The following is a 17305-nucleotide window of genomic DNA, read 5'->3' as shown; positions in this document are numbered from 1 at the left end:
TGCGTAGGTACCACTTGCCGTGCGGTAGCAGAGAGAGCAGTTCATGATCTGGGTGGCTGGCGCCTTTGACCATTTTTAGAGCCTTCTTCTGACACCGCCTGGTATAGAGGTCCTGGATAGCAGGAAGCTTGGCCCCAGTGATGTACTGGGCCATACGCAGTACCCTCTGAAGGACCTTGCGATTGGATGCCAAGCAGTTGCCATACCAAGCGGTGACGCAGCCTGCTACCAATGGTGCAGCTGAAGACAATTTTGAGGGTCTGAGGGCCCATACTAAATATTTTCAGCCTCCTGAGGGGGAAGAGGCATTGTCTTGCCTTCTTCACGAGTGTGTTGGTGTGTGTGGACCATGTTAATTCCTTAGTGATGTGGACACAGAGAAACTTGATGCTCCCGACTCGTTCCACTACAGCCCTGTCGATGTGGATGGGGGTGTGCTCGGCCTTCCATATCCTGCAGTCCATGATCAACTCCTTTGTCTTGCTGACATTGAGGGAAAGATTGTTGTCCTGGCACCACACTGCCAGGTCACTGACCTCCTCTCTATAGGCTCTCTCATCATCAGTGATCAGGCCTTCCACCATCGTGGAAGCAAACTTAATGATGATGTTGGAGTCATATGAGCCCACGCAGTCATGGGTGAACAGGGAGTACAGGAGGGGACTAAGCACGCACCCGAGGGTCTCCCGTGTTGAGGATCAGTGTGGCCACCTGGGGGAGGCCGTCAGGAAGTCCAGGATCCAGTTGCAGAGGCATGTGTTCAAGTCCCAGGGTCCTGAGCTTGGAGGGCACTATGGTGTTGAGTACTGAGCTGTAGTAAATGAACAACATTCTCACATACAGTGCCTTCAGAAATTATTCACACCCCTTGACTCTTTCACCTTTTGTTGTTACAGCCTGAATTGGGGCGGTAGGTAGCCTAGTGGTTAGACCATTGGGCCAGTAACCGAAAGGTTGCTAGATCGAATCCCCGAGCTGACAAGGTAAAAATCTGCCCCTATCGTTCTGCCACTGAACAAGAAGGTTAACCCACTGTTCCTAGGCCGTCATTGTAAATAAGAATTTGTTCTTAACTGACTTGCCTAGAAAAATAAAGTTTAAATAAAAAATTAATAAAAAATGTTGTCACTGGTCTACACACAATACCACAATGTCAGTGTAATTTTTACAAATTAGTATAAAATGAAAAGCTGAAATGTCTTGAGTCAATAAGTATTCAACCGCTTTGTTATGGCACTAAAGTAATACTACAAAAGACTTGGCAAAGCAATTCACTTTTTGTCCTGAATAGAAAGTGTTATGTTTGGGGCAAATACAACACATTACTGAGTACCACTCTCTATATTTTCAAGCATAGTGGTGGCTGCATCATGTTGTTGGTATGATTGTATCGTTAAGAAACGGCATGGAGCGAAGCACAGGAGCACACATAGAGGAAAACCTGGTTCAATCTACTTTCCACCAGACACTGGGAGATGACTTCACATTACAGCAGGGCAATAACGTAAAACACAAAGCCAAATCTACACTCGAGTTGCTTACCAAGAAGAGAGTTAATAATCCTGAGTGGCCGAGTTACACCTTTGACTTTAATCTGCTTGGAAATCTATGGCAAGACCTAAAAATGGCTGTCTAGAAATGATCTACAACCAATTTGACAAAGTTTGAAACATTTTGAAAATAATAAATGAGAAAATGTTGCCCCATCCTGGTGTGGAAAACTCTTAGCCTTACTCAGAAAGACTCAGCTGTAATGGTTGCCAAAGGGTTTTCTAACATGTATTGACTCAGGGGGTTGAATACTTATCTAATCAAGATGTATTAGGGTTTTATTTGTCATTATGTTAATTCTTACATTTGGAAAATATTAGTATTTTGAGTAGGTTGTTGACAAAATATGATGAATCCCCCTTTGTAACACAATTAAATGTGACTCACGACCTGGATTCGGTCTTATGTAGCAAAATGTGAAATTGTGTTTTTTACATTGGATAAAAGTAGAGACTCATAGCTACAAAATGTTATATCATACACTGCAGTTGAGGAACAATGGGAAAGTAATTCTGCATTGAAAGGTGATCAACTTGTAAACTCACTTTTGAGAAAACCGCCTTTGAATGTTTGGGTATCTAGTGAAGAGCTCTTCTTTGTCTATTCAGCATCATTCACACCCTCTTAAGCTTTAGCCCCACCCATCTCGTTTCACTCTCAGAGCGCTCAGAGCACACACTTGACACTGGCCGATTTTGTTTACCTCTGGATAACATGAAAACAGCCTAACCAGCACTGCTGGCAACAATTTCATTATGCTTTTTTGCACCGGCCATATTCAACGGGTGTTGTACACATATCACGTAACGTTAGCTAACGAGCCAGCCAGCTAACGTTAGCTAGTTAAACAACAATGAACAAAGTGCCTACACTGCCTAACATTAGACTCTCTTGCTACAAAAGCAAACAGCTCTGGGAAACTAATAATAACGTCCGCTAGGGAGCCAGCCAGCTAACGTTAACTAGCTAGCTAACAGTACACTTTAGCTTAAGACAAGAGCTTAAGTGTACTTTAGCTTTAGATAAACAATGAACCTAGCTAGGTAAACAACGTTTAAGACCACACACGTAAAGTTAGCTAACAAGCCAGCCAGCTAACATTAGCTAGTTAAACAACAATAAAGAAAGTGGCAACAATGCCTAACATTAGGCTCTAACTAGAAAAGCAAACAGCTCTGGGAAATTAATAATAGCGTCCGCTAGGGAGCTAGCTAACAATACACTTTAGCTTAAGACATAGCTAGTTAACAGTACACTTTAGCTTAAGACATAACTAGCTAGCTAGGTAAACAATGAACCTAGCTAGGTAAACACAGCTTAAGATCACACACGTCATGTAACGTTAGCTAGCGAGCCATCCAGATAACGTCAGCTAGTTAAACAACAATTAACAAAGTGGCAACAATGCCACAGTGCTGGGAGCTAACCAACCAGGTCCAATGTTAGCTAGCTAACATTAGGCTCTAACTAGAAAAACAAATGGCTCTGGGAAACCAATAATAACGTCAGCTAGGGAGCCAGACAGCTAATGTTAGCTAACAGTACACTAGCTTGAAATGAAACCATTTTGTCAAATTTAGAAACGTGTAATATCTGAATGTAGCTAGACTATCTTACCTGTTTACATCAACATGCATCATGGACGCGTCACCCTGTCAGGAATCCCAATCCACAGTTGCCCTTAGTTTTTGAAGATGTAATCCGGAGACAGGTGTTTTCTCCATCTCTTCTGATTTCAAAAAACGTGATCCTCCAGAAAGTGGAGCGCAACACTTATGCAGCTCCACTACACAATACATATTTTTTTAAAGCCACATTTAACAGGATTACCAACAGACCGACGAGCCGAAATAGGCAGACGCCTTCAATATGGCAGACCAATCCGAACTTCTCTCTTGGCATGTCCAGCCCACTCATTATCTCAGCCAATCATGGCTAGTAGGAAGATTCGCCCCTTTTTCTGTGGCTTAACCAACAAGGATCGTAATGTAACAATTGTATTCGTATTTACAGATGGCATACACGTTTGTTATTAAGGCACATGAAAGTTCACATGTTCGAGAAGGCATTTCTGCCAAAAAACGCATTTTGTAAAAACCAAAATTACGTTCAAACGTCTCTTTTGTGAAGTCGTGACTTGCGACATATGCCTCCTGAATCGGGTCACATGTGGAAAAAGTCAAGGGGTGTGAATACTTTCTGAAGGCACTGTTAGTGTTCCAGGGTGTCTGGGATGATGGTGTTGTGAGCCATGTAATCCATCTGGCCCCGCCTTGTGAATGTTAACCTGATTTAAAGGTTTTACTCAAATCAGCCATTTAAGAGCGAGATTACAGATGTCCAGAACAGCTGGTGCTCTCATGCATGGTTCAGTGTTGCTTGTCTTGAAGGAGGCATAGAAGGCATGTAGGCTTTTGGGTTTGCCTTTGTAACCTGTGATAGTTTGCAAGCCCTGCCACATCCTACGAGCGTCAGAGCCTGCGTAGTAGGAGTTGATCTTAGATGTTTGATGACTTGTCGTAGGTTGTTTCCTTTATAAGAGTCCCAATTGGTGTTCTGCTCCTTGAAAGATGCTGCCTTAGCCTTTAGATCAGTGCAGATGCTGCCTGTAATCCACAGCTTCTGGTTGGGATATGTACGTACTATCACTGTGGGGATGACTTCGTTGATGCACTTATTAATGAAGCCAGTGCTCAAACCGAGGTTAGTGATTGCTGTTCTGATGTCGAGAAGCTGTTTTCCGTCATAGGAAATGATGGCAGAGACATTATATACAAAAATAGTTAAGATCAGGATTTAAAAAATCACACAATAGCAGGATTGGTCAGGAGCCCATAAAACTACCGCTATCCACTGCAGCACCGACCTTAACTCTCTAAGAGACGTCTCCCACACTACCCCCTCTGAGTGTTAGTGTAAAAAGAAAGGCTCTCCCACACCACATGTCCCTGCAAGAACAACCTTAATTACCTTAATATACCAGTACCACTCTGTTAGCCAGATTAAAAATGAAAGGCTTTAAAAATAAAAAAAAATCCACATATTTGTGAATCATTACATTAATCAAGTGTGTAACGCTATGTACAATATGGTTTCAATGAGAAGCTCCTGTATAGTTTGAATTACTTCCATCTTAGGTTATGTTTGTATTCTTTCAATGTATCACAATTATTCTTGCCGAACGTCTGTATCTTGTGGTTGGTAATGTTTTGTCTTGGATAAATATCACAAAAAAAATCCTTGAGCTTACAATTACCATCCAACCATTTCTCTTTTTGAGGTTTCCAATTAGAATATTAGATTTTTTTGTCTATTGCATAAATGTGCTTTTGTGGCTGCTTTATGATAAATCTAATGAATGAATTTCTCGCTCGCTCGCTCTCTCTCTCTCTCACTTTTCCCTCCGTTCTTTTGTCCTCCCCAGGCAACAAATCCTTCAACATGATGTCCCACACTGGAGACAACACGGAGTTGCTGGCTGAAATAAAAGCGGGGAAGAACCTGAAGCCCACCCTACACAGTAAAGGCTACACAACAGTCTTCTCCAACAGCGGCCTGCCGGGCAATAATGTATGTGGCTTCTACACTGTCATAACGTGACTATTATTAAATGTAAAGAATGTTATATTATCAATTCTCTGTGTAATTATTCCGTGATTTGTTTAATCACGGCATAGTAATTAACTAGGAAGTCGGGGCACCAAGGGAAAATGTTTAAAGAGCCTCTATTTCAAAAATGTAACTCTTCAGATATTTTCATATCTTTATTGATTAGTCACTTATTAATGTATTATTACCTCACCAGTCATATTCTGAATGTCGCAAACCCTTGGGTATCTGCACGAACCCTAGCATAAATCATGAATCAGCGATATACAAATTGGCTTAATTATTTATTTACCAACTAAATAAACACACACACAATAGGTCATACGTTGTTTACTGTCATGATACAAAGAAAAGTCCCTAGTAGACGAAACCGATATGACAGCTTGGTAGACAAAGGAAAGGGGTGGGGACAGCTCAAGAGCGGGAAACTCAGTGGACCCACGTACATACAGTTGATAACGACACTCATGGAAATGCTAATACTTTGAACATGCACAGCCACTCATTTCAATTTACATATTTACGAGTGTATGCCTTTGTTGTCCCTCTCTTTAATCGCCGGTCCGTCTGCTGGATAGTCAGTAGATGGACAAACCAGAGACTTTCTATCAGAGATCAGTCTTTCGTAGTTGTAGCTTGTACCATTCGGTCGTTCGATCGGTTGCGTTTACCAGACTAATGTACTTAAACAGCTGCAGACTGAATAATTATTTTTAGTTTGTAGATTTCAGCATGTGGATGATCCCCACGTTCTCTCATCTTGTCCTTAGGTAGAGTTGTAGTGTAAACCATTTTGCAACATCCAGCTCATGCCTTAGTCTGCTTGGTCAATAGAGTGGTAGCCATTTCAACGTGGGGACCCCGTCCCTGCGTTCTCTTGACTAAATGTAAATTTTTGTCACAAGTCCTTTTATTAACTCTGTGGAAAGGGGCGTTCCATGACGTTTGGGTGTAATGTCTGTGCTCACAGGGGCGTGGCCACTGACTGATCATACGTTACTATGAAAAACTATTCTCATTTAGAAGACTAAGATCACATTATCTTTCCAAAAGTATTCTTATACTTAATCATGTATTTCATACAACATTGATACAAACTCCATATACAAACAAAGATACAGTAATGTGTGTCTCCTGTCTTTCATGAGGTCACCAAATGAAACAAGTTCAACATGGTCATTCTTTGCTTCCCCACTGACCGGTTCCACATTCTCAAAAATATAAGTTTTGATGGGAACAGCTTCTCTGTTCCACTGTGAAATCCTCTCTCCCCATACTGCATGTCCAAAGGGGGAGAGGGTCTCTTCAAGGAATTTAAGACCTGTCGTTAAGTCATAAAACTGTGGAGAGAGAGAGGGAGGGGGGCACCTATGATCCTGCCCCAAGGGCAGTCATGACAACACCAACACTAGATAGATAAATAGATATGGTCAATGTAGCAGACACTTTTATCCACACACCACAGCGACTTACAGAATATGCAAATCATATTGTATGGGTCAAATCCTAACTTCAATTTAAGTAACATTTTCACTTAGTCACGCTTTAGTGTCAATAGGAGACAAAGTGAAAATTTGACTTAGGGGCGAATCATAACTTCCACTGAAGTACATATTCAAGGAAAACCGGTGCTGTTATAAGCTCCAGCAGGCTCCAACCAACAGCTCCAGCCATCAGAGCCATACACACTTTGAAAAAAGGGTTCTTCTGCTGTCACCATAGTAGAACCCTTTTTGGTTCCAGGTAGGACCCTGGTTCCATGTAAAAAAGGATTCTACCTGGAACCAAAAAGGGTCTGCCTATGGGGACATCCGAAGATCCCTTTTAGGTTGTAGATACTACCCTTTTTTTTCTAAGAGTGTAGATGCAAAGTCCTGTTTTGGTTGGTGATATAGAGAAGTTTTTTAATATAATATGTTGCTGAGGATACTGTAGTCATAGCAAAGCAGTTTGACTCATTCAGTAATATGTGTTGGAGGTAATATGGGATCACTGGTCCTTCTTAAAGAGACATGACAACAACATTCTATCATTTGGTCTGTTGACCATAAGACATTTTCAAACAAACTGTGCCATCCTACTGTGTCTACTTGCCAAAGCAGGAGTTAGCAGATGTAGAACAATGGTACACACCCCCTTTGACGTTACCCAATACTACTGACTGTGGGAATCCATGGCAGAGGACAGATGGCAAGAACCAAACCACAGAAATATTAATATCAGTGACATTTCACCTCCTAGACAGTAGTCGAAGTAGTCAGACCTGAGTATGAGGAGAGACTAGCTTTGTATGCATTTGTAGACTACCAACAAATAGTCATTGTTTGCAGGTAGCTGAGGGAAAGGGTTGTCATTATAACCAGGATGTACAGTGCCTTGCAAAAGTATTCATCCCCCTTGGCGTTTTTACTATTTTGTTGCATTACAACCTGTCATTTGAATGGATTTTTATTTGGATTTCATGTAATGGACATACCCAAAATAGTCCAAATTGGTGAAGTGAAATGAAAAAAATTACTTATTTCAATCAATTCCAAAAAATATATAACGGAGAAGTGGTGCGTGCATATATTCACCCCCTTTGCTATGAAGCCCCTAAATATGATCTGGTGCAACCAATTACCTTCAGAAGTCACATAATTAGTTAGATTGCACACAGGTGGACTTTATTTAAGTGTCACATGATCTGTCACATGATCTCAGTATATATACACCTGTTCTGAAAGGTCCCAGAGTTTGCAACACCATTAAGCAAGGGGCACCACCAAGCAAGGGGCACCACCAAGCAAGTGGCACCATGAAGACCAAGGAGCTCTCCAAACAGGTTGTAAGGCAACAAAATAGGAAAAATGCCAAGGTGGTGAATACTTTTGCAAGCCACTGTACAACTAAGACTAGAGGTTAGTGGTAGTCAATGACCACAAAGGTGCCTCATCTGAAACTGTCCAATTGTAAAGGCTGCTGTGTTGGCAAATATTTGTATCCCCTTCTGGGTTTCAATGAGAAACAAATACGCCTATGATATCGTTCATTGCTGCTTCTGTGGCGATGAGTTTCTGTGTCAGTCTCTGATAAGCAGCTCATATTCTGGAACAAAGGGTTTTTCAGGCATCAGAAGGATCCCAGATTGAGTGCTAACAGTGAACTTCCCTGTAAAACCTCATTGAAGTGACTAGACACACTCTGCAACATGAGACCAGCTTTCATCCCACATGATCAACATACACTGTATGTCAGGGATCATCAACTAGATTGAGCCGCGGGCTGATTTTTCTTCTTGAGCGGATAACTATGTAATTATGTTCTCTATCTGGGAACACATTTACAAATAATTTGTAGATTGCAAATTCACCACAAGAAACCCAAACAGATATAATGTTGGAATATAAAAAATATAGATTTTGTATATGATCACGTGACTCTTTATTATGTGGAAGAATACTTGGCAACAGATTTTCTTAAATAAAAATCACTTGGAGCTGATTTCCTGGTGTTTTTACAGTATTTTATGCCCAACAAAGAAAAACATTTTAAAAGTACAAAAGTTTTGCACAGCCGTTTGCACTTATCACAATATGACCATTTAACAGTTGGTCAAATGGTGACTCACTGATGGCTGAACAAACATGTCACTCAATGGTGGTTTTTAATGCTTTTGACTGTTTACTCTTTCACCGTGGAGAAGAAGTGGGGTGTGCTAACTTGGTGACTCAACCCATTGTTCTCCACCTCAGAGCTGGCATGGCCTTCACTGCCACGCTTGGTTGCATTACACTGAATTAGGCCAAAGCGTCCACTCAGTGAACGCAATGAGTAAGGAATTCGATATGAGTGGTGCTCTGTGTGGGTGTTATCTGCCGTGTGACACCCCGAAGCAACTCGTTAGGTTCTCCTTTTATTCTATAGGCAGTCAGTCTTGTTTCAAATGCATACGTACATAACCAAAAGTATATGGACACCTGCTCGTAAAACATCTCATTCGACAATCATGGGCATTAATAAGGAGTTGGTCCATCCTTTGCTGCTATAACAGCCTCCACTCTGGGAAGGCTTTCCACCAGTTTAAAATTGCTGCAGGGACTTGCTTCCATTCAGCCACGAGCATTAGTGAGGTCGGGCACTGATGTTGGACAATTAGACCTGGCTCGCACTCGAACCATGAAAAACAGCCCCAGATCATTAATCCTCCTCCACCAAACTTTACAGTTGACACTTTACATTTGGGACAGGTAGCGTTCTCCTGACAGCCAGATAGTGAAGCTTGATTCAGGCGTTTCCACTGCTCCACAGTCCAATGGCGGCGAGCTTTACACCACTCCAGCCGACACTTGGCATTGCGCATGGTGATCTTAGGTTTGTGCTCGGCCTTGGAAACCCATTTCATAAAGCTTGCGACGAACAGTTATTGTGCTGAAGTTGCTTCCACAGGCAGTTTGGAACTCGGTAGTGAGTATTGCAACCGAGGAAATGCGAGTTTTACGCGCTACGTGCTTCAGCACTCGCCGGTCCCGTTCTGTGAGATTGTGTGGCCTACCACTTTACAGCTGAGCCACTTCATAATTACAGCACTTACCGTTGATTTGACAAACTGACTTGTTGGATGGCCTCCTATGACAGTGCCATGTTGAAAGCCACTGAGCTCTTCAGTAAGGCCATTCTACTGCCAATGTTTCTCTATGGCGATTGTATGGCTGTGTGCTCGATTTTATACATCTGTCAGCAACGGGTGTGACTGAAATAGCTGAATCCACATACTTTTGTATATATAGTGTGTCTTGGTTTCTGTCATTCATCAATGTTGCACATCCTATGTAGTTCATGTATATCGCAACTGAGCCTATTTAGTTAAAGCCAGAGACATTCCTGTTTGACCTTAATGAACAATGAAGCTTTTGAACTTTGAACTTTATTCCCCTCTTTCTGCCACCCCCAGGGAGAGAGCCCCATGTCACCGCCCCAGACCCACACGGTCAGCCCGTCCTCAGCCAAGCCCACGTCTCCGCCCTCCGCCGCCAGCACCACCTCCCCACCCACCGCCCCCAGCCCTGTGGGCACCAGCACGCCCCGGACCCTCTCCACCTCCAAGAGCAGCGAGCAGCACCTCAATGGGAACGGCAGCGGGGCAGCAAGCCTGATGGGACAGACACGGAAGGGTAGCCTGGCGGATGTGGAGGCCCTAGTGCCCACACACGACGAGCAGGGCCGAGCCATCCCTGAATGGAAAAGGCAGGTGATGGTGCGCAAGCTCCAGGTGAAGACGCAGGAGGAGGATGAACACAAGCGCAAGGTAGGCGTGAATGGAGGAGGTGTGAGAGAAAGGAGTGTGATGATAAACATTTACAATTTCAGCTCTTTTTTTTGTGCTGCTGTCACAGAACGGGCACTGAGGGGAAAACAAGGTCGGAGTGGTTAAAAGGGTTGGGCTGAAATGTGGGTTGGTGTGTGGTTTTGGTGGGTTTGTTTAGACGGGTTTACTAAGCTAACATATGGAATTGTTTTAAGATGGACATACCTTTTTTTTCATTTAGCTATTTGATTTTGAATTTAAGTACCCTAAAAGGGATCCCCTCCAAAAAATATTGAAATATTATTTGATAAAAATTGAATAACACATTCAAAATTGGCAAAAAAAAGACAGTCAAAAAATGTATCACAAGGAATACGGTTTTGAAGTTTCTGTCCTGTATCTAGGAAAAATAAGAAAGCTCAGGGAATATTTTAGTTTTTTGGGACACATTATTAACCTCTTATTTTTGTTGGCACAAAACTACCTCGATACTTCCATTCGTTTGTATGGGTTAACTTCAGACGAGTCCCGTGACACTTATGGGGGTCGCAGAGCAAAACAAAAGAAAGTTTCCCCTTTCCATTGAGTGGTCATAATAGTATGTAAACTATTCGGAAGTTAGATGTTTTTGTGAGAGGACCGAATTTTGGGATGTCTCATGGTCGGGCAAACACCGCTGTAGCTTGGCCACCTTCCACCGCAGATGATGAAAGGCCGACATAGGCAGATGCAGTGGATTGAAACGCAACCTGATTCCTGATGGATTTTTTTATCATGTTACTTTAGATTGACTCTTAAGGATTGTAAATGCCTGGGTTCGAGTAAGAACATTGTAGTTGTAGTGCTTGTCATGTTTTATTGGTGTTGTAATATCTGACTGTTGATTTGATCTGTTTCTGGCTCTCATAAGAAGTCGGCCTACAGGTTGGAGTCAGATGATTGATTTGTTGGTTGTGAGGACTTTTACGCGAGCAGTCTTTCACTTTTCACTTTCAAGCTTTTATATCCATGTTTTGTGATTTAGAATTAATGATGTATTTTTTTAATGATCATTAGGTTGGTATGTAAAGTTGAACTCTCTGATCTGCCTGGCTGCTAGCTACTAGTATCTGTGCCCTTATTATCTGATACTATTACCTGTAGGAGCTTGAACATAAAGGATTCTGTACATTGGCAGCAGTTCTGTCATAATACAAGTAACACACGTGCGTCTTGAACAATAAACATGATTGACAGGCTAGAACCCTGTAGCCTATGTATTCCCCAGGGAGAATGCCCCTTAAGCAGTTTGAGAGCTTCTTTGCTATTGCCCTTTAAGTGCTATTATTAAGGTAGTCCTATCAGACATGTGCAATGTGTTTGTTTATTTATATAATCTATATTTTATGTAAACGTATCAGTGTCAGATTGCCTTGTTCTGACTGGAATGTTAAATAGGATTTCAGACACTTAACGGTCAGTACTTGTTCCATCCAAGATGGTAGACATTGGCTACTGTACTAATACAGTGACAGATGCCTTAATTGCTTTTCAAGTCCATGAAGGACCCATACATGGTATGTGGATGTAACAATTTCCAAATTTATCAATGGGTACATTCTAAAAGTGTTTCCCAACTCAAGTCCTCGATTATCCCCAACAGCACACATTGTTGTTCTAGCCCCAGACAATCAGATTTGCTTGTCCATGCTTGTCCCGGGCTACAGCAACAATGTGTGCTGTTGGGGATAATCGAGGACTTGTTGGGAAACACTGTTCTGAATGATGCCGAATCTGATTGTAGCCTTTCCATCAGGCCATACAGATATTTCCTGTTTTGATATATTGAGTTCATGAGTCACAACCAGGTGTTGGAACCAAAATAATTGTCCAAATCGTTTAGTTCTATAACAGAACCATTGTTTATTTTTTGTTCCGACCAGCAAAATACAGTCCTGAACCGAATGAATGCTAGTGGAGAGAAAGCTAATCTGGGTTGTAAGCTTTGAGGTCTCAGGTAACACGAGGTTTTAGGAAGGAAAGGAGCATCCAGCGTGTGATTGGATGTGCGGATGTCAATGCACTTTTTTGATTTGCATATCAGTGGTCAAGACAATCTGGTGTAATGATAGAAGAGGGAATGATCTAAATGTGCTTCCAGCAATGATTCCCTGAATTCTGAAGAAAAACATATGTTTCTGCAGTTGCTACATCAATTGTTGGGCTGTTAAATAAATGTTATTGCCGTTGATTCTTGAAGAATATAGCTTATACATTTTAGCTTAAACGGTCGTACCCCAACGGTCGTACCCCATCAGAACCCAACATTTCAGCTTGTTTTTACTCCAATGTTTGTGAACAAAGTCAATTCAAACAAACACTATACTGTGGCTTAAAAACCATGGTCAGTCCTTGCATCCATAGCTTTGTCTATGAATTTGAGTGGTGATATTTCTCCATCCCTCAGCTGTTCACCAAAGCAAGTGGCAGGTTGACCGCTTTAAGTTTCTTATGTGTTATTGGTTTGATAAAGTAGGTCTTTGAAATCCAAAAGACCGACCCTGATGTTGGAGAATGTAGTGTAGGAGGTTTGTCATCAAAAAAATGATATAACATATTGTACTTAGGCAATGCAAGCTATGTAACATAATTTGATCAAACCGGAGTATTGCTGAAAATGTTTAAACTTTGAAAATGTCAAATACTGTAGAGAACAGTTGGGCGCTGACTTGGGCTGGGAACATACCAGCATCGCAATATTTTTTCCATGGCAAAAATGAAAAAGTTAAGCAGACCAAGTCTTCGGTCCTTTAAAAACCTGCTCTATATTGTGTGATACAGCTTGGAAAAGAAACCAATGTAACTCTGGATGACAACACAAGTATGTTTGTATCCAACATTAGGGCTGTTTTCCTAAAGTTAAAATCTGCTTTGTGTTTTGTTTCCTTGCAACGATACCAACGAGTATCGCAATACTGATATCATCCTGGCCCTACGCCTGACCCCCCCCCCCCCAAGAAACTGCACCCTTGGCATGCTGGAGTAACATTCTAATGACATTTATACTCGTGTATTTTTAGGGTGTGTGCTGTTTCCGCTTCGTACGAGTTAAACTTCTACATGAGATGCACTGTGCTGTCATTAGTCAGAGATACTTCTACATGAGATGCACTGTGCTGTCATTAGTCAGAGATACTTCTACATGAGATGCACTGTGCTGTCATTAGTCAGAGATACTTCTACATGAGATGCACTGTGCTGTCATTAGTCAGAGATACATACAGTACTTGACGTCATCATATAGGTTTGACAAATATTCCCCCGATACTCACAATGGACTATCAAACCAATTACTCCTTACATATACAATTCCTGACTATGAAGATGGCTTTATTATCAAGAATGATGATCACTTTGCCGTCTACAAAATGTTAACCAGAACAGAGCCATATATTCCTCGTCCTCAGTCTCACATGGTGCTGGTTGTTGCATGAGCTCTAAGAGGAGGAAAGTAGGTCTCCAGTGTTCCTTTCAAGTGTTTAGGGTTACGCAATGGCTTACATGCTATCATTTTTACCCAGCCTGTGGCCTTATCAGGATGTAAACAATGCACACCTTTCAGAACAGATTAGGAGCTTGTCGAATAATGATAGCGGGGTTTGTATTCAATGGAAATGAATTATGATTTTGTTACTGTATTGTTTTGCATCTACACTTTCACATGTTCATATATTCACATTAGCAAATAAATTGGTTACTAAATTATAATCCTTTAGATTGTTGATAATACATAGGGTACAGTTGTATGTATATATATATATATATATATATATCTCATCACACTTTTGACATTTTTTAATACACTACATGACAAAGTATGTGGACATCTCCTCGTCGAACATCTCATTCCAAAATCATGGACATTAATATGGAGTTGGTCCCCCCCTTAGCTGCTATAACAGCCTCCACTCTTCTAGGAAGGCATTCCACTAGATGTTGGAATATTGCTGCAGGGACTTGCTTCCATTCAGCAACGAGCATTAGTGAGGTCAGGCACTGGTGTTGGGCGATTAGGCTTGAGTCGCAGTCGGCGTTCCATTTCATCCCAAAGGTGTTCAATGGGGTTGAGGTCAGGGCTCTGTGCAGGCTAGTCAAGTTCTTCCACACTGATCTCAACAAACCATTTCTGAATGGACCTCGCTTTGTGCACGGGGTATTGTCATGCTGAAACAGGAAAGGGCCTTTCCCAAACTGTTGCCACAAAGTTGGAAGCACAGAATAATTTAGAATGTCATTGTATGCTGTAGTGTTGACATTTCCCTTCACTGGAACGAAGGGGCTTAACCCGAATCATGAAAAACTGCCCCTAGACATTTCTACTTCACCATAACAGCACTTATAGTTGACCGGGGCAGCTCTAGCAGGGACGAAATTTGACGAACTGACTCATTGGAAAAGTGGCATCCTATAACAGTGCCACGTTGAAAGTCACTGAGCTCTTCAGTAAGGCCATTCTACTTCCCAATGTTTGTCTATGGAGATTGCATTGTTTGATAAATGTGTAAACATGTGGCACCCTCCTGAATTACCTCCAGATGTTGCCAATCTTGACATTGGATTGCTTTCGTCATTAGAGATCAACAGCGTTAACTTTTTGCCTGTAGCATAAAACATGCTTTTCAAGAATCTCCTTTAGAGCCTGAGGTGAGTTCAAGGGTTATTTTTCTTTTTAAATTGGACTTTTTGGGCATCCATTTTTATAAAATGAAGCCGCTCCGAATACCCCAGCCAAAAACAACAACCCTCTGTTTGTTCCCTGCACCGTCCCCGTCCCTCTGACATACCCACCCACTTGCCAACACATCTACAGACCTGCCTACCCACCACACTTGCTTAACCTCTTCACCTGATGTGAGTGCAAAACAACAATAACAAGCAAACGTGACACAAGACAAACATTCAACAGGTACTGGTGGGGACAGGCGGACAGGACCGGACATGTAGATAACATTTCATAACAAATTTGACATTTGTCTTTGGGGGAAGTAACCATGTTGTAGGGAAATATTGTTGTATGGGGTGAATCTTAATTGGCTATGTCATCCTGATTAGACACCGATACCATTGTTTTATAATAATAATAATAATAATTAGCTAAAAATAAATAGTAATAGCAAGTTGGGCGTTAGAGGAAACACTACGGTGGGGATCAGCTCATCGAGAGGTGAGTACTGGGGTGCAGTTTGTTGAATGATTTTCATTTTGTCTTTGGTGGATGCTGTCATTTTTCCCTTTATGACGTGGCCATTGAAAAACAGAAAATTGGTTTCTGTTTTTCCAGTTGAGTAATAGTGTGTGTAGTGAGTTTTTTTTAGCTGATTGTTAAGGCGATTAAAATGGACTGATGATGTTTGGGAGGTAGGTCGGATGATGAGACATCTCCAAGAAGGCAGAGGGATGGGGGTGAGGGGAATGCTGTGACCCGAAAGGGTGTTATTTCTTTCCAGAACTGAAGGGTGGTTGGACAGAGCCAGGTGGTGTGAAAGTAGTTCTCTGGAGTGTTGTGACTAGTGTGAACACATCCATTTGTGTGCATTTTGTGTTCAGGGTTATGTGCTCTGTGCATTTTGTTGGGCGTTATGTGCTCTGTGAATTTTGTGTTCAGGGTTATGTGCTCTGTGGATTTTGTTGGGCGTTATGTGCTCTGTGCATTTTGTGTTGCGAGTTATGTGCTCTGTGAATTTTGTTGCGAGTTATGTGCTCTGTGAATTATGTGGTGAGGGTTATGTGCTCTGTGCATGATCTTGTACTGTATAAGTTGTGTGTTAGGGTTGTTAGTCATAACTGAAGATGTTATTGCAGATTGGTTTCCAGAAATTGATATTGGGTAGTGATTGCATTCTGTGACCGGTAGAGAGAGATTGGTATCTGGTGGCAGGTAGCCTAGCCTAACCGAAAAGCCTAACCGAGAAGTTGCTGGTTTAAATCTGAGTCGACTAGGTGAAAAATCTGTTGATATGCCCGGCACTTGACCCTAATTGCTGCTGTAAGTCGCTCTGGATAAGAGCATCTACTAAATGATTAAAATGCCAAATGTTTTTTTATAGTAGTCTGTATAATATGGAGAATTGTTTATTTTGAATTGGCTATGCCTGCCAGCTGTTCTAGTAGTGGTGTTTGAAGGAAAGTGTTTAATAGATTGATTTTGGTTTGCAGAGATTTTTTAAATTGGAGATATTGTAGAAGCTTTCACTAGCGGTTGTCATATTTCTAGATTAGTTCGGGGAGTGGTATTAGTGAGCCATTTCCAAATATGTGTTGTAGATGGGTGATTTCTCGGTTTCCATGAGTTGAACATAAGCGGTTTCTTGTTGATTTGAAACCCTGGGTTGTTCCAGATTGGGGTGAATTAATTTAGTGCTGGGGTGTAATTTGTGATTTTATTGATTTTCCACCAAGCTCTCAGAGTTGTCGATATGATAACCTGGTTTTTGAAGCAGTTGGGGTTCTTTATAGTCTGGTTGAGGAAAGGTAGGTCACTTCTAGAGTGATTTGTTGGGGTTCTTTATAGTCTGGTTGAGGAATGGTAGGTCACTTATAGAGTGATTTGCATTCTTTGTTCTATTTCTAGCCAGGGGTTTGTTGTTGATTGGGATACATTTATTTTACTATGTAGTGGAATTGGTTTGCCAGATGGTAAAGTTTAAAATGTGGTGCAGTTAGACCCCAAGATCTTTAGGTTTTTGTAACGTGGACAATTTGAGTCTTGTTTTTTTTTTTTTTTTTTACATTAGAATGTATTCATCTTAGTCTAGTGTGTTGAACCAGTTAACTGTAGAAACTTAGAAATGTTGGATGTCAGTCTTGCCGCTACAATGG

At 41.5% G+C, this 17305-nt stretch overlaps 1 protein-coding gene across 1 annotated transcript in view; it reads left to right on the top strand.

The window, feature by feature from the left end:
• Nucleotides 1-17305, top strand: part of LOC139543213 (espin-like) — a 103490-nt gene that overhangs the window by 63587 nt on the left and 22598 nt on the right. The window contains exons 12-13 of the mRNA XM_071349475.1: nt 4976-5121; nt 10094-10447. Coding sequence (XP_071205576.1) covers nt 4976-5121; nt 10094-10447 — 500 coding nt within the window. The remainder of the gene's footprint in view (nt 1-4975; nt 5122-10093; nt 10448-17305) is intronic.

The sequence above is a fragment of the Salvelinus alpinus genome, chromosome 17, assembly GCF_045679555.1.
Source record: "Salvelinus alpinus chromosome 17, SLU_Salpinus.1, whole genome shotgun sequence".
Taxonomy (NCBI): Eukaryota; Metazoa; Chordata; class Actinopteri; order Salmoniformes; family Salmonidae; genus Salvelinus; species Salvelinus alpinus.
The sequence above is the reverse complement of the archived record's forward strand: the minus strand, read 5'-3'. Positions and strand labels throughout refer to the sequence as shown.